This window comes from Rhinichthys klamathensis, unplaced genomic scaffold, assembly GCF_029890125.1.
Source record: "Rhinichthys klamathensis goyatoka isolate OS25496 unplaced genomic scaffold, OSU_Roscu_1.1 h1tg000147l_1, whole genome shotgun sequence".
NCBI lineage: Eukaryota > Metazoa > Chordata > Actinopteri > Cypriniformes > Leuciscidae > Rhinichthys > Rhinichthys klamathensis.
The window spans coordinates 1,683,844-1,702,267 of NW_026606682.1; the positions used below are offsets into that span (position 1 = coordinate 1,683,844).

Below are 18,424 nucleotides of genomic sequence, written 5' to 3' on the forward strand. Positions count from 1 at the left end.
TTACTGTAAACATGCCTGTCTGATCTGTAGTGTGTGTGTGTGTGTGTGTGTGTGTGTGTTCTCAGATAAGGTCATCAGCTTCTCTGTCTTGTTTAGAAGCAGTGTAAGCTGTTGTGTCTCGAGCGAGTCTCGATGTAAGCCAGAACCCAAAGTGGGAAACAGTAAACTTCATAAACGTGTTCATAACTTTCAATTTCATAATCTTCTTAATAAAGGCCCATGCATGGGAGGCTTTAAAAGTGTTTTTAAGACCTAAAGTACTCTGTTTAAACTCTTTAAGAAGTTAACAAAGAATATATTCTTCACATTTAAAGCATGGGAACATTCACATCACATGAACACATTAATGCATTATATACCTTAGATCCGACTAATACAGCAAGACTAATACAGCAAGACTAATACAGATTAAACTTATTAGATGGAAACCTTTACACTGAAAGTCAAATGGACATGCATGCTTCTTAGCACTTCACACAGACTGTTTTATTCAAATTGAAAGGGAACACATTCAAAGTAGCCTATAGATACAATTTCTTGAATTTTGGCCACCTTTATTGTCCCAAGAGTTGATTTTTATGAAAATTTACAGATTTCAAATCTATAAATGTCAAATTAAAACTGTTAGTTTTTACACAAATTATGACTGTCCTGCATTTCTTTAGTTCTTTCCACCACAAAGTACTTGTTTAGAAGAGACAACAGATCTTGAGATGCATTATATATATATATATATATATATATATATATATATATATATATATATAGCTATGAAATTAGAATAGGGGGGTCAGCAATTTTATTTCAAAAATGTTCAAAAAAAAATATTTAAAAAAAAAACACATGAGAAGAAACACCCATAATGTTCTCTAAAAAGTATTTGGACTTCAAATGTATGAATTTAATTGTGTTATCACTAAATGCATTTATAGAAATATCAAACCAAGTTTTTTTTTTTTTTTTTTTTTTTACATCAATCCAAGTTGCAGCTGTAAAAAAAAAAAAATATATTAATCAACTAAATCCAGAGGGATTTTAGTGGAAGTATATGGAAAAAGTTCCAACGTCTAGTTCTAGGTTATGTTTTATTAATTGCTTAAACATTTTGTTTGTTTTTTGCCACTTGGTCTGCTTAGAGTAAATGAAAAACTTCTACACTAGACCAAAACTCAGGAGACATCATTTAACTGTTCAAAGACCTCCTGTCCCGGTAGGAGGGTCTGAGGGGGGCATCGCCCCGCCCCCGTTACCATGACAACTAGTTGATCACCGGCAATCTGATCCATAATGGGAGGAGCGGCTGTCCAGGTGCTGCAGCCCAACAGAACCGAACTGAGGTCTCAGACTCAGACGATCATCAGGAGGAGATAGTGGCCGGAGGAAAGAAGCGAGCGTGCGAGTGCAGGGCGCGTTCACAGTCGGGTTATTGTTCTGATTTAACCGCGGTCTCCTCACGAAGAGTCCCCACTGGCATCTCATGGGTTTGGAAATACTGCGCTTTTGATATACAGCGGATATAATGTTCAAGAAGAGCAAGAGCAAAGTTCTGGTGGATGAAGCGTCAGAGGAGGACGACGTGGCGTGGCATCACGAGCACGCGAGGAAGGTGAGGTGGGATGTTGCCCGTGGGCTTCAGTTCAAACTTGAGAGATCAGATGTGATCGTGTCTCATAGTTTGGTTGTTTCGTGTTTCTGCATGTGTAGTAAGTGAACTGTACTGTTATAACGCGTATGCGCCCCCGAGTGAGTCGTAAAGTCAGACTATGACAACAGGAGCGAAGCCATTAGTTTAGGAAATATCTATAATTTAATCTACTTGTTTTGAAATCGCTTTTGTATGACAATATGAAGTTTTTGAGGGTGATAAAAAGGTTATTTCAGTGTATGGATAATATTAATACTGGAAAAATTGTGTATGCATACAAGTAACTTATTTGAGACGTAGCTTAAAAGTAGCCTACTGAGTAAGTGTGTTACAGTGTGTTTACTTGCTTTTTTTGCGTCATAACTCGGTTATTTAAATGTCATATTTAATAGGATTGCCATGCACAGATTAGGCCATATTTTGGTTTAGAAAACAGAATGGAATCAGTTGGCCTGTATTAATCAGAATTTTGGCTCATGGAAACATCATAATTTAGAATTCTACATCATAACTGAATGTTTCTTTGTATGCTTGTCATCGGCCATTACTGTTAACTAGGAATATGAGTATTCATATGAGTACTGTCAATATGAGTATGGAATGTAATAGGACTATGGATATAGCAAAAATGTGCATATGAGTATGATATTATAGAAGAATATAATCCATATGAGTATGATGTTATAGAAGAATTACAGTCCACATATTCTCTATGAGTGTCATTATGCCAGGATAGAGTTCATGATCAGTCATCTATGGAAGCCCATTTCTCCAACAGAAGAAAAAAAATCATGTTTTTGTAAATCAGTTGTCATAAAAAGTCAAAATTATGACATACTGTCATATTCATGAGATTAAAAGACGAAATTATGACTTAAAAAGCCATAATTATGACATTAAAAAGTTGAAAAATGTCTAAATAAATGTTGAGATTGACAAAGTAAAAATGTTGACTTCTCTCATAATTGTTATTCTTTTATCTCATAATTATAACTTTGTCATAATAAAACTTTAAAACGTAACTTAAAAGTTAAAAAGTCAGAATTATGATTTAAGTCATATGAGATTTAAAAATCTTAATTATGAGATAAAGACGGAGACTATCATAATAGTGATTTACCAAAGCATGATTTTTTTTCTTATGTGGTGGAAATGGGATTCGATAGTCATAAGTGAGCACATAACATGATGTTATGTATTCCTGTTCTGATTTTCATGGATAAGAACATAAATTGATCTTAATTAAATGTGGTTCTTGCTGTGGCTGAGTTTCAATACAGATTCATGGCATTCAGCGCCGTCCTCCCTTTCAGATGTAATGTTCTGTCAGCTGTTAGTCTGCAGGAGTCCGATAAGGTCCCTACAGCGTAACAGCAGGAGACGGTTGCAGATAAGCTTTCTTTCACTCCCCCACAAACTTTTTTTTAATGTAATTTCAGAAGCTTGCAGTGAAAAGTTAAAGCTTCTCACTGTGTTCTGTGGCCAGTGTGATGGCCTTGACTAGGCCTCAGTCACATTCTTCCCAACATAATCTGTTCCACAAACATGTTTTGGATCTGAGGGTACATTTAAACGACAAGATGTACTAAAAACAGAAAAGTTTTTCGCATACAGACGACAACGAGGTCAAAATGATCCGTTCACACTGATCTGTGAAAACAACTAAAAACCCTGTATTATTCATGCCAGGCCAGTAGTTGGCGATGTCACTTTGTAAAGAAAACATTACGTGCCTATAGACTGAACACGAATACATATGCGCATGACGTCACTGTTTTTGTAGTTTACACGTCGGAGACTATAACGGTACTGTTTTCAAAAGCTTGCACTTTGAAACACGTTTTCAAAAGTTTGTGCTTTCAGGCCATTAAAACGCTGTTGTCATGTAAATGAACGGTCAAAAGCTCTGATACGCTCGTCTGATAGAGAGAGACATTATGACACACTAACCTTGCTGCTAGACCAAACTGTCTGATGGTTTTTGACCAGGGCTGGGTTTCCCAAAAGCATCGTAAGCTTAAGTTGGTCGTAGAATGATTGCCACCAATGGTCTCTACGATCAACTTAGGCTTGGAATGTATGTTTTTGGTCCACATCTCCTACTTTGTGAAAGTTGTCATTTGATAGAAGACCTGCTTCAGATTTTTTTTAAATAGGCCTACTATATGCACCAATCAAATATATTACCCTAACTGCTGCTTATTAAATACATTTATGTGACAATTGAGGTGATGAGGGGAATGGTTATCAGGTGTACAGAAAAGTATCATAGAACCATGGTATTCTCAGAAGTGCCATGCATGGATTACCAAGTAAATACCATGGTTTATTTCAAAGTACAATAGTATTTAATATAATGTCCATATGTATTTCAAAATACCATAGTAATGATCTTATTCCATCACTGTACCATGGTACTGCCGCAGTACTTTTTTGCAAAAAGATTAGTAAACACAATGGTAATTTATGGTTTTAATTAATGTATTGAAAAGATAAAGGAGATTTCAGCAATGTTAAACAGAATGAATGACCAAAAACACAGTATTACTATATAAAAAAACAACAACATTGTACCATGTACAAAAACATGGAAATACCATGGTACTTTGATATATATCGTGGTACTGAATGTTTACATTGGGATTTACAAAAAAAGCCCCTGACTACACACCTATGGTGCTACCATGATTTTTGGATGTGTACTATGGTTTTCTTAGTTACCTCGGAGCATCATCATGTAATGGTATATGAATTTCTGGACCATATTAGTAGTAACATCGTATTACCATCTGTACTTTTTCTACTTCAAAGAAAACCATGGTACTACTATCATAGTACATGTCCACAAAATTCAGTATTGCTTAGGTAAATATCCCAATAACCATTATTGCCATAGCACCATGTGCAAAACCACTGTACTGTGCTTAAAAACATAAAAATGCCATGATATACCATACTGGCTGCCATTTGTATTTACACACTTTTTTTTTTTAGACCATGGAATTTCCTTGGACTAGCATAGTATTTCCATATGATACTGTACCATGGTATTGCCACAGTACTTTTTTTGTAAAGGCATGCAAGGTACAGAGCATATACCATGAAATCGCACTATTGCTATGGTAAATGACCATTATTTCCACAGTACCATTTCCAAAAACATGGTAGTAGTTTTGTTATTCACGCTTATTGCTCATTCAGTGGTGGTACTAGGCTTGTGGTCGTGGAAGAGGGGAAGTAATGTTCTTATGTTGTTCAGTCTACAAAGGGATATTTCAGTGAGATCCGCTTCCTTCGGCAGCTAGTGAGTTTGTTCACCCAGAACTTGGTATGTAAAGCAGGAAGCCCAACGGATGAGGACAAACGAAACCCTAAACTTCCATACAGCTCCAGTTCAGTTCAGGTCCTCTAGTAGAGTTTTGATTTTCCTCCTATAAACAGGTTTTCATCGAGATGAATGTCCTCTCTGTTCCAGCAGTTTATATCAAGCTATTTCATGAGCGTTGATTTTATTTTAAACCATGTCAGGTTGCCAGTTGGTAAACATCATTATTTTGAGGTGCCGTCTTGTTGATACTGTGGTTTGTGTTCCTTCATAAATCAGTTTAAGGCCGAATAAATGGACTCCTCTACTCTGACCCCATGTTCTTCAATCATAAGCTTTTTTTTTCAGGAAAGTCAGGTCTTAGCTGTCCCTAATATGCCACGATCATAAGAAATGACAAAGTCCAGAGGGTAAAGAACTTAAAATATCCGAAACATTCCTCACTCCTTCATTTATAAATGAGCACTCGGGAGAGTATTCGCACTGTAATCAGGCCAAGTGCTTTGGTAAGTTGGGGTGGAGGGATGTTGCATTGATACAATGAGTCAGTGGGAGTAAAATGGAGGAGGCAGAGGATTGTGGGTAGGGGGAGGAATGAGATGGGCATTGCAGAACAGGTTGATCTTTCTCTCTCTTCGTAGTATGAATAATCTTCAAGTCATATCAGAATTATAATGTTTGCTCTTTGAGCTCTGACTTTTTGTGTTGGTGGAAGAGTTGGGGTATATATTTTATGTATTTACAATTTTATACACTGCCCAGCCTAAAAAAAGTTGGATTTAAATAGGCAAAATTATTATTTTTCTAGCATGTTATATTTTTGGGAACAGTTCTTCTAACCCTAATTGGAGTGTGTAGCTTTTCATTTCTTAACCCTTAATGCATGAATGTTTCGCCAATCATTATTACATATTCGGGTCTTTAGCGACCCGGATCTATATCTAACACGAATGGATCTCTACCTGTCGGCTGTCGCGATAATATAATATAGAGTAACAATTCGCCTTTGGCTAAGCCCCGCCCCCCTTAGTTACTGTTGCTACGTCCGACAAACAAACTTCATCTGGGCTCTGGTATCAACATGGCTTATGCTGTGACAGCTCTTCCTGCTGAAAACTTGATCAAACTTTTATAAAGCAGCAAATGTGTCTGATAGAAGTAGGCAAAAGGGGCTCCAATATACGTTCGAAGGCATACGTTCATGACATACAGGTGAAACGCAAGGAACAACAAGGCATCCAAAATAGAGGCAAAAGCATACCGGTCACAGTCAAAATATTAACCACCGCATATCCTTCTAATCGAGACGGAGGCTGGGACTAACAATATCTGTTCATGCAAAGCTGGGTAGATCTCTATTCACTTCTATAATCGTTATTACGAAGCAAACGGACTACGCGAGTATAACGTTGTATTTATTAGCAGCGTGTGCTAGACGACACTTGTCAGGATTTGACTTTGGTTTTGGGAAGGGAAAAAAACTGACACCCCCCTCCAACCTCTCTGGGAAACGCGTATCTGTGTTACAAATGCCCCAGGCACAACATTTAACCATATTTTTGATAAAGCTACGACAGTAATAGCCTGCCGAGACCAAAAATATGAGACGCCTGTGTTAAAAGGCAATGGAGCACTGTGAAAAAGTGTCGGACCACTGTGGGAGCTCGTTCTTGGCTGCGCTGTGATTGGTCAATCTACATTCTAGGGTGTGGCTTAGCCAAAGGCGAATTACTGAACAATAACATAAAGCATATTTTGTTACATTTTGGAACTTGGAATGGTTCAGTTTGCGCAGATGTTTTATACAATCATTACTGTCCTCGTAAAAGCTCATTTCCCAGTACATTAGCATCTGGCTCATATTCGCAATGTCAAACATATTCTCAAAACTATCATTTTCAACTTAAAAATATCTTAAAAATCAATATTTTGACCCTATACAATTTTTACAAAGCTGAATTTTCAGCATCATTACTCCAGTCTGCAGTGTCACATGATCCTTCAGAATCATTCTAATAATTTGCTGCTCACGATTTTTTTTTTTATTAATGTTGTAAACAGCTGTTTAATGTTTTTGTTGAAACATAATTTTTCCCCCCGGCATTCTTGGATGAAAAAGAATTATTTTGTAATAATATAAAAGTCACTACTGTCACTTTTGATTATTTTAATGCACCCTTGTTTTTAATTAAAAGTAATTGTTTCTTTCAAGAAGTCTTACTGACCCGACTCCCAAGGCAAAGACGGCAGATTTCTCCAGTATTTATAGACCTCTGAATAATAGACCTCTATAAACCACTGATTTATAAGTGGTTTATATTTATAAGTGGCAGCCTTAGGTGACAAACCTACATTTCCCATATTTCATTATGGCAGATGAAGCATCAAAATGACTTGTGTGCTCCCCTTGATGAAGTATAGCAATAAAACTTACACCGATTTATAAGGGTGACAGTCTCGGGTGACAAACCTACATTTCCCATAATTCCTTATGGCAGATAAAGCATCAATTACACACCTAATGTGCATCCTTTGCTCTTCACTTTGTTGCACTAGTGTTAAAAGTTTCCTGTCTTTGTGGGGAAGTGCAAAAGAGAGGTGAGAAGGAACTTTCCGGGAGGCGGCACTAGTGCAGGTGGAGCAGGAAGGAAGGGGAAGAGGTCAGACCCTTAACAGGAAGTTGAATGCCAGAGCAGTTCTGATAGATCATCCAAAAATAGTAATGGATTACATTTAATAATGATATATCTGATTATCACCTCAGAATTGAGGGATAATCTAGGAGTCTTCTTCTTCTCACCATTATGACTGCGTTTGAGCTAATTTTCAAGACCTCCCCAAATAAGACCTTGTTAGCATGCTAAAAATATTCCTTGCATTTTTCTGTGTGTTTGTTTGTTACATTACATTAGCATGTGTTTAAGTGTGTGCGCATGTTCTCATTGTGTTGTGCTCCTTGGCCTTTGCTTTTCAGGATAAAGACTCCGAGGGAACAGAGGAAGTTCTGAGCCCCTCAACAAAGGTAAACACACACGCATAACGCCTTGTTGCTTTCAACAGAAATGCTTAAATTTGTTGACGGTGTCCGGAACAATACCATAGCAACACAGTCAGGATGTGATGCAAAAAGATATAAAAAAACTGAATTGCTTTTTTCTTTTTCTTTTTGTTAGTTCTTTGTGAATGGGTGCAATTAAAGGCAAGATTTATAGTTTGATAGTACAGTGTAGACTATAAAGTGTGTGCGTGTTGTGCATAATCTGTTAAATGTTCAGAGAGGATGTGACACATTCTTTCAGAACAATCTGGACAATAGCAAAGCAGTCTTGACTCTTGAGACTAGCAAACATTCAGTGTCCTGCTTTCCTTCAATGGACTGCTGGTAATGTCATGTCAGATTTTATATTATCAAATAAACTATTCTGCGACCAGAATTAAAAAGACAGTTTTTTACATTCTGTGTACATTTTTTGATGTTGGCATGAGCAGCTGGTAAATGCAATAAATAAAATATTAGTTTATCCATTGACTGGTATTCAAAAGTAACTGTGTATTATGATGACATTTGTTTTCCAAGTTAAAGGGGCACTTGGCAACTATTTCAACTTAATAAAACCGTTTAGAAATCAGTTGAATGGTTTAATGACCTGTTCTGGAGAGAATGGTGACTTTCCCCGCTCCCCCCAGCGTTCCCGGGCGGAAAACCAACCTTGCAACATGGGGACTAACGTCCCCGTAAGTTGGAAATAGGAAGTCTCGTGAGAAGCGAGAACGAGACTCGGTAGACATAGCTCCACACAATAAAGTTGGCCGGCTCCGATAATAACAAATGCACATGGGTAGCGGTAGAAAGCGAGGGGAACGCGCGGCAAGTGAGTTTTTTTATGACAGTGTTGTGAAAATATACGCCGCACAGCTGTAGGGGGAGCTCGATGAGAAAACATGCGACAACAAAAGTGAAAATCAGCGAAGAAATGACTAGAGTTGCCAAGTGCCCCTTTAACATAAATCACAAATGGTTCATTTCTGTAAGTAACATTTTTAAAAAGTATTTAAATGACCAAATTCCAGGTGGATAACTACACAACCCATAATCTTGAACAGAAAAATCCAACAATCTGCTGCAAACAAATCAAAGGTCAAAAGAGGTCAGCAGTGATAAATATATATGGGATTTATGTACGTGTATTTATGCAATAACAGAATATAAAACTATTCCGAGAGTTGAAATAAATACAGTACATGTCAAAAGTTTAAAAAAATTGTTTTTAAAATATTATTTTTAATCAAAAATACAGTTAAAGCAGTACTATTGTGAAATATTATTTCTATATTTTAAAATGTAATTTATTCCTGTGATATCAAAGCATCATTACTCCAGTCTTCAGTGTCACATGATCCTTCAGAATTATGCTGATTTGATACTCAAGAAACATTCATTATTATCAATGTTGAAAACAAATTGAGCTATACTTAACATTTTTGTGGATACCATTGATACTATTCAAACATTTGTGGTAAGGTAAAAAAAATAGAGAAATGAATACTCATCAAGGACAAATTAAATTGATCAAAAGTGACAGGGAAGACATGTGTAATGTTACAAAGGATTTCTATTTAATAAATGAAAAAGTATCACCATTTCCACAAAAATATTAAGCAGCAGAACTATTTTCAACATATTGATAATAATAAGAAGAAATGTAACCCCTAGCACCAGCAGCAAATCAGGATCTGAAGGATCATGTGACTCGCGCAATGATGCTGAAAATACAGCTTTGCCATCATAGGAATAAATATTTTTTAAGATGCTGTATATTTCATGATTACTTCATTTGCAAGTCTTAATAGGATCGTAGTTTCACATACTTTTTGCTGCAAATCAATAATTTCTGGTTGGAATTAGAACTCTGAGTTCAACGACGGCCCTGGATATATAGAGTTTTTGCCATTGAAGATTTGTAGGAACTTTAATTTAGTTTTATTTTTGGAATTGACGATTTAGGTGTTTGATTTAAAGAATTGCATACGAAACTGAGTGCCCAGGAGCAAAACTGGCAGCATTTAATGTGCACTTTACATTAGTTGAAATGAATGCTCTGTTTGGACTTGGATGTTCTGTCTTCTGAAAGTTACAGTATGTTTTCATTGCACAATGAACTCTTTTAATCTCAAAGGATCATCATGAGAACCCTTTAACCCTTTAAAGAGGCTAAACGAAAGGGAATTTCACAGAGTTCTGCTGTGTGTCCTCCAGCGACGGCAGGAGCTCAACCTCAAGTTAAAGCGACAGTTGTTTATTTCCGTGCTTTAACAAACGAAGCCGAGATAGGGAGGACAGGACAGATGAAGCGACAGACGGAAGCCAAAAGAGAGTGTTGCGTTTTATTTGAGGCCGATCCTAATGTCTGTTTATCCGATGGAATGAGTAATGTGCTCTAAGACTCCTAATGCTCATAAATGCTAAATAAATGTGCTGGAACTCCTAATAAGAGCCGGCCCCGGCGTAACAAGCGTTTATGTGTTTGCGCATAATAGATGGCATGTTTTAGCACAGTGGAGTGACAGAACACAAAGGTCTTTGGTTTGAAACAAGACAGGGAGTGGCGAATCAAATTAACCACGTGCTTTTACCTTTTTTAGTGTTTGGTAATTTTGTGGTGAGTTTAATTCCTTCAGACATGCAGCAACAAATATTGAATATCTGTATAACACACACAAATGAATACGACTGAACTTGTAGATCTTTACATATCAAGTAAAGATGCTTTCGGGTGAATCTCACAGAGAAATTCTTGTCATATTTCACCCTAAAATAAATATTTAAAAAAATTTAAAATGAGAAATTATGTTTGCATTAAAAAAAATGAATCCCGTTTTAGAACCATTAACATTATTTGCATTACAAAATTTTCATGACTGTAAAGTGTAAAGTCATTCCCATTACTGTAATAATGTAATGAAAATCATCCTATCCGGATTATATTCAATAATAAAGTTTACTTGTTAAAACTTTCTTCATTGGATGTTAGAATGTTTTTCTTTTAGCAGATGGTTTTTGCTATTTATAATTTACCATGTAAGCAAGCATATTTTACACTTGGTTTTTTAATGTTTGGCCGATATTTCCCCAAAAATCGAATTCGATTACTCTAATGAAAACTATCCAGTGCAACAATAACACCATGAAGCACTTAGAAATGTTAATGAGCATTTTTTGTGGATTACAGTAATGAGCAGGGTTACCAAAACTGAAGCTAAACAAACCAACAAAAAAAAGTTGACTGAAATAAAATAAAATATAGAAAACTTCAACTTATTTTATTTCAGCTATTTGCCAAGGCAATATTTCTCATTTTAATTTAGTTTAACTTGATGTATTAAACTAAAACTGAATTAAAATTAATAAAACCTATATAGAACATTTTAAAAATGTCAACTGATTCAAAATATTAATAAAGACTATAATAGTATCACAATGATAATAAAGTAACACTGGTAATAAGATTTTTTTTGTGCTTTATTGTCATTGAAATAATGTAAATGCTCTCTCTCTCTCTCTCTCTCTCATTTATATATATATATATATATATATATATATATATATATATATATATATATATATATATATACATCTTTTTTCATCCAAAATATAATTTCTTTAAAAAATTATTTTAGATTTTGCTGTGAAATATGACCCAACAGTATGATGATAAAATAGTTATCTTCTTCTTTTTTTGGTCAAAGGGAAGGACATTCTGTACAAGTCAGAAAAACGAGAAAGTTGTGAAAGAGAGCTAGAAATTGTGTCAAAGGTTCTTTCCTATATAATAAGCTGCAAATCCAGGCCGGTATTTGAAATCCTGAGGGTCATTCTGGACGCAGGCAGGAGGGAGTCTGAAGGAATGTGTCAGATCACCAAATGACCCAAAACACACACACACACACACACACACACGCGCGTCTGCTCAGATATCCGTCCCTGCAGCCCACTGTAATCAACATAGGCCTTTCCTGTTTTTACTGCGTGATGCCTTCTGTCCATCAGATCCAGCTTTCTGCTCCTGGATTCGAGATGAAGTGTGTCTTTGTGATTAGTTGTCTTTGTGCCAGGCCTAAACCTGCAATCATCCCTTCCCATCTGTATATCCGTCTCACTGAGAAACCAAAGCTGAGGCTTTCTGACACATCACACACAAGCAGTCATTTTACTGTGCGCTGAACCCTGTTATGATTAAACAAGCCATTTCTCTATGGTTTGTGACTATGTTTTTGACTTTTTGTAGGATTCAAAGTTAAAGAAGGTTAAGTCAAAGCGAGAAAAAGGAGACAAAAAGTTGTTTCCGTCTCAGGACGATGAACACATCTTGCTGACAGGAGTCACTGTCTCTCACAGAAGAGGGTAAGACTGGCTTTATTTACTAATGTTAGATGAAGTTGGTGAATGTTTTGGGTAACACTTCAGTTTAGGGTCAAATTTTCTCTATGAACTAGTTGCTTATTAGCATGCATATCACTAGGATATTGGCTGTTTATTAGTACATATAAAGCACATATTAATGCCTTATTCTGTCTATAGTCTATATCCCTTAATATACCAATACCTAAACTTAATTACCACCCTACTAACTATTAATAAGCAGTAATTAGGAGTTTATTGAGGGAAAAGTTGTAGTTAATAGTTAGTTAATAGTGAGATTTGGACCCTAATCTAAAGTGTGACCATGTTTTGCCAGCATCAAAGTTCAATATGTATTTTTAGATGATTATACCCAGTAAGTAGGGCTAGGTAGGATGACCAAAATCTTATAGTATACATTTATGAGTAATGTTATATTACAGTAACATTTTATTTTTCCACAGCTATTTTTTGCTGAAAGGTTAACCTAAAAGTTTATGCTGATGGATGGATGGATGGATGGATGGATGGATGGATGGATAGATAGATGGATGGATGGATAGATAGATAGATAGATAGATAGATAGATAGATAGATAGATAGATAGATAGATAGATAGATAGATAGATAGATAGATAGATAGATAGATAGATAGATAGATAGATAGATAGATAGATAGATAGATAGATAGATAGATAGATAGATAGATAGATAGTTTACTTTGTAGACAGAAATAAAATGCTTAAAATAGAACAAAGAGCTTTCCAGATTATTTGCTTCTTACAGACTTCTCTGCATTTCATGTGTTTGGTGGGAAAATTCAAAGCCACATTATCTAAATCTTTTGGTCTGCCTTTAATTCCTGCCGTTGGTTGAGCCAGAAATTGACACGTTGGACAGCTGAAGCAAACAAAGCCATGTTGTAAAAGCCCCACAGAGCCGCAGTGTTTACAGTCTTTGGGGAAATGAACCAGTGGCTTACTTATCGACTCTACTGTTAAGATACATTTAATCCAACTTTAATATGCAAAGTTGTACACACAGCACCTTTGAGTGCCTAGAAATGAAGATATTCATACTATATGAAATAAAAGTAGAAGTAAATACATCTTTAGCAATGGAAAATTTGACATGTAGGGTTTCGTGCATAAACATAGTGTAACTTTAAATAAGCCACTTAACCATCAAGTGTCTGAAATGGAAACCGCACCCGGGAGCCTGGCCTCTGTCCTTCCTGCTGAAGCATACGTGTATATATATATAATGTATACCGGTATGTGTGTGTTTATGTACGGTGTACATTATTACTGTATTTTTGATCAAACAAATACAGCTTTGGTGGACATGAGAGGCTTCAGAAAACATTAAAAATATATCATTATATATATATATATATATATATATCTAGATATATATATATATATATATATACACACACACACACACACACTCACTACCGGTCATAAGTTTGGAAACATTAAAGTTTTGTTTAACGTTAAACAAAATTTTTTTGAAAGTAGTCTCTTAATCTCACCAAGGCTGCATTTATTTGATCAAAAATACAGTAATACTGTGAAATACTATTACAATTTAAATAACTGTTTTTTTGTTGTAATATTTGTTCAAATGTAATTTATTCCTGTAATCAAAGGTGAATTTTCAGCATAATAACGTCAGTCTTTGGTGTCACATGATCCTTCAGAAATCATTCTAAGATCATTTCTTATTATTATCAATGTTGAAAACAGTTTTAGCAGCTTTTTTTATAACACTGCCACTCAAAACTTTGGGGTAAGTAAGATAATATATATATATTTTTTTTAAATAATACTTTTATTTAGCAAAGGCAAATTAAATTGATCCCCCAAAAAAAGTCAGTAAAAATATTTATGAAATTAATAAATATTACAAAAAAGTTCTGGGGTTTTGGATCTTTTTTTTTTTTTTTAAATAAAGATATTAATACTTTTCGGAAGAGGCATTCAGTTGATTAAAGTGATATCAACTTGATATGTATTATTATGTTACAAAAGATTTCTATTTTATAAATGCTGTTCTTTTGAAATTTCCGTGCATCAAGGAATCCTGAAACAAACTGTATCATGGTTTCTACAAAAAAATATTAAGCAGCAGCACAACTGTTTACAACATTGATAATAATTCAGCTTTGCATCACAGGAATACATTACATTTTAACATATATTCAAACAGACGGTAATTATAATATTAAATTTGAAATATTTCACAATATATAGAATACATATATAAAAAAGTAATGTGTATGTACATATGTTACATACACTCACCGGCCACTTTATTAGGTACCCCATGCTAGTAACGGGTTGGACCCCCTTTTGCCTTCAGAACTGCCTCAATTCTTCGTGGCATAGATTCAACAAGGTGCTGGAAGCATTCCTCAGGGAGTTTGGTCCATATTGACATGATGGCATCACACAGTTGCCGCAGATTTGTCGGCTGCACATCCATGATGCGAATCTCCCGTTCCACCACATCCCAAAGATGCTCTATTGGGTTGAGATCTGGTGACTGTGGAGGCCATTTTAGTACAGTGAACTCATTGTCATGTTCAAGAAACCAATTTGAAATGATTAGAGCTTTGTGACATGGTGGAAGTAGCCATCAGAGGATGGGTACATGGTGGCCATAAAGGGATGGACATGGTCAGAAACAATGCTCAGGTAGGCCGTGGCATTTAAACGATGCCCAATTGGCACTAAGGGGCCTAAAGTGTGCCAGGAAAACATCCCCCACACCATTACACCACCACCACCAGCCTGCACAGTGGTAACAAGGCATGATGGTTCCATGTTCTCATTCTGTTTACGCCAAATTCTGACTCTAACATCTGAATGTCTCAACAGAAATCGAGACTCATCAGACCAGGCAACATTTTTCCAGTCTTCAACTGTTCAATTTTGGTGAGCTCTTGCAAATTGTAGCCTCTTTTTCCTATTTGTAGTGGAGATGAGTGGTACCCGGTGGGGTCTTCTGCTGTTGTAGCCCATCCGCCTCAAGGTTGTGCGTGTTGTGGCTTCACAAATGCTTTGCTGCATACCTCGGTTGTAACGAGTGGTTATTTCAGTCACTGTTGCCCTTCTATCAGCTCGAACCAGTCTGGCCATTCTCCTCTGACCTCTAGCATCAACAAGGCATTTCCGCCCACAGAACTGCCGCTCACTGGATGTTTTTTCTTTTTCGGACCATTCTCTGTAAACCCTAGAGATGGTTGTGCGTGAAAATCCCAGTAGATTAGCAGTTTCTGAAATACTCAGACCAGCCCTTCTGGCACCAACAATCATGCCACGTTCAAAGTCACTCAAATCAACTTTCTTCCCCATACTGATGCTCGGTTTGAACTGCAGGAGATTGTCTTGACCATGTCTACATGCCTAAATGCACTGAGTTGCCGCCATGTGATTGGCTGCTTAGAAATTAAGTGTTAACGAGCAGTTGGACAGGTGTACCTAATAAAGTGGCCGGTGAGTGTACATTATTATTATTGTATTTCTGATCAAATAAATGCAGCTTTGGTGGGCATTAAAAATATATCATTATTAATTATAATAATTATTACTTTATATTACATTTTTAATATCTGCTCTGAGATCTATTGAAATTTGCGTAAGTTGTTTGCTCAGCTATTTAATGTTTTTTTCAGTTATGTAAGCAATAGCAACAATGATAAGAAGTTGTTTAAGTAGAACTTTTTCAGTTTACAATAAATCATTCTCCTTCTTTCTCTTTCTCAGGTCTGCTAAGAAAACCTGGGAGGACGACAAGAGCAAACCGCACACAGAAAAAGACAAAGCACACTGTCTATGGGACAGCATCACCATGACGATGAAGCAAATCACACCTACGAGGAAGATTGATAAGATGGAGGGCTGGGAACCACCTCAGCTGAATGACGGAAAGGAGGAGGAAAAACATGAGCCGGAGAAGAAGAAGAGTGACTCGTCCCCGCTGTCTTCCCCTTTGTCATTGTCTTTGCCGCATTCTCTAGGTTTGCCGTCCTGGGTTGGCTTGGGTTCGGAGGAGGACTCGTCTCGCTACGCTAGTCTGACTGAGTCACAGAACGGCGGCCCTGCCCAGTGGGCGGCCCGGGCAAGAGATAAATTAGCTGCCGTTCGTCGCAGAAGTCCAGCCAGCCTATCAGAGAGCACTTGGGAGGGGCTTAAATGATTTAATATTAATGTTTGTTAGAATGGCCACGCCCCCTTGTATACAACTCGAATTGGACAGCCCACAGATGGGAAAAGTAGGACCCTCAGGCCAAGAGTGCCTGCTCAAAATGCCTGTCAATCAAAAATATTTTTACTTTTATGATTTGATATAAAATACTTTTCCAACTTTTGAATGAAGCTCCTTCTGAGAAATCACTGGATGTATTTGCAGCCGGTGTCTGACGTCACTTACGATTTCTAGATTACTTTTAAAGGCCAGAAATGACATTTAAAGACATAGTTCTCCCAAAAATGAAAATGTTGTCATTTACTCACCCTCATGTTGTTCCAAGCTTGTAGCGAGTTTCTTTCTTCCGCTGAACACAAAAGAAGATATTTTTATGAATGTTGGTAACCAGACAGTTGAGGGTAGCTATTGACTTCCACAGTATTTAGGTTCCACTCATATAGGTTTGGAAAAACATGAGGGTGGGTAAATGATGACAGAATTTTCATTTTTGGGTGAACTATCCCTTTGGTACAGTTCAGGCAAAAATGAAAATCTTGTCATCATTTATTAACCATTGTGTCATTCCAAACCTGAATGACTTACTTTTCTCACTGGAACACAAAAGAAGTAGTTTAGCCAAATGCCCCAGGTATTGTCCATACAATGAAATTGTAGCTGCTAAAAGGACAAGAAAGTATGATAAATATAGTACAAGTGACTTGTGCACTATATTCTAAGTGTTCTTTATTTGTACGATACATTTATGTGAGGAGCAGACCTAAGAATAAGTTGTTGTTTACTGCAATGAACATGTCCCAGGTCATTTTCATTGTATGAAAAAGAGCATTCAGGACATTCTGCTGAACTACTTTTTACAGAAGAAAGTCAAACAGGTTTGTAACGTCATAAAGGTCAAGAAATGAAGTTAGAATGCCCATTTTTAGGTAAACTGTGCCTTTAAATCCACGTTTTATTCGTGGCGACTGGTTTGAGCGAGGCTGCAGTTCCCACCTTCACAGACAGATGGTGCATCGCGTCTCAATCCCCTTAAACACTAAGTGCTGACTAGAGATCAATGCGTTGTAATGTTTATATGGTGGTTCATTGACTCTGCTATGTAGTTAAAGATTGAATGTGAAATGAAGTAGAAACGCCTTCCACTGAGTAGATTTAGAATCGCTACTGCCTGCTGATTCACAATCATAATGTAGGCTACTTACTGTATGCCTATGCAATAATTTCCTCCTCGCTAAAATCCCGAACTACTTGCTATATTGATCATGCCAATGATTGTTCAGTGCTACTTTTCTGTCTCAAGGAAGATAACTTACTGTGGCTTTATACAACATACATGATTTTAAAGGGTTAGTTTACCCAAAAAATGAAAATTATCCCATTATTTACTCGCCCTCAAGCCATCTAGGTGTAGCTATATGACTTTCTTCCTATAGGATGGCTTGAGGGTGAGTAAATTATGGGATAATTTTAGTTTTTTGGGTGAATTAACCCTTTAAATTGACTGTATAATTGCTCGGTCCTGCCCCTGGAGATTTTGACTAATCAAACATACTTAAACCAGCTAATCATTAGTCTTCAGATTCATTTGAGAAAAACAAGCTCTGAAGTAGGTTGGATCTCCAGGAATGGGATGAGCATCCAGATCCCGTTAATAAGACCTCAAGAGCTGTGCCGTTTTATCATGGAGTAGGCCACATTTTTCTTTGCTGTGCCTCGATTTAAAAGTTCCAACTCCCTCAACATGGTAAAAATGACAATCATCATTTATAAGTCTAATATGCAATGTATTTTATATATCAACCTTTTACCAATGCCAAATAAACAGCCTATAATATCTTTGGTT

General features: G+C 36.5%; 1 protein-coding gene across 1 annotated transcript; it reads left to right on the forward strand.

The window, feature by feature from the left end:
* The first annotated feature begins 1,287 nt into the window (after positions 1-1,287).
* On the forward strand, positions 1,288-16,807 carry si:ch211-225h24.2 (uncharacterized protein LOC564539 homolog). Its single transcript, XM_056257964.1, has 4 exons — positions 1,288-1,606; positions 7,945-7,992; positions 12,257-12,372; positions 16,140-16,807. The coding sequence occupies exons 1-4, from the start codon at positions 1,520-1,522 to the stop codon at positions 16,570-16,572; spliced, it is 684 nt and encodes a 227-aa protein (XP_056113939.1). The 5' UTR covers positions 1,288-1,519; the 3' UTR covers positions 16,573-16,807.
* The last annotated feature ends 1,617 nt before the right edge of the window (positions 16,808-18,424 follow it).

What these genes read in the sequence shown, in the direction of transcription:
- si:ch211-225h24.2 (XM_056257964.1), top strand. Translation starts at nt 1,520, where the DNA reads ATGTTCAAGAAGAGCAAGAGCAAAGTTCTGGTGGATGAAGCGTCAGAG. An exon ending in ATCACGAGCACGCGAGGAAG is followed by an intron (nt 1,607 to 7,944) that starts GTGAGGTGGGAT and finishes TTTGCTTTTCAG; the next exon opens with GATAAAGACTCCGAGGGAAC. An exon ending in TTCTGAGCCCCTCAACAAAG is followed by an intron (nt 7,993 to 12,256) that starts GTAAACACACAC and finishes GACTTTTTGTAG; the next exon opens with GATTCAAAGTTAAAGAAGGT.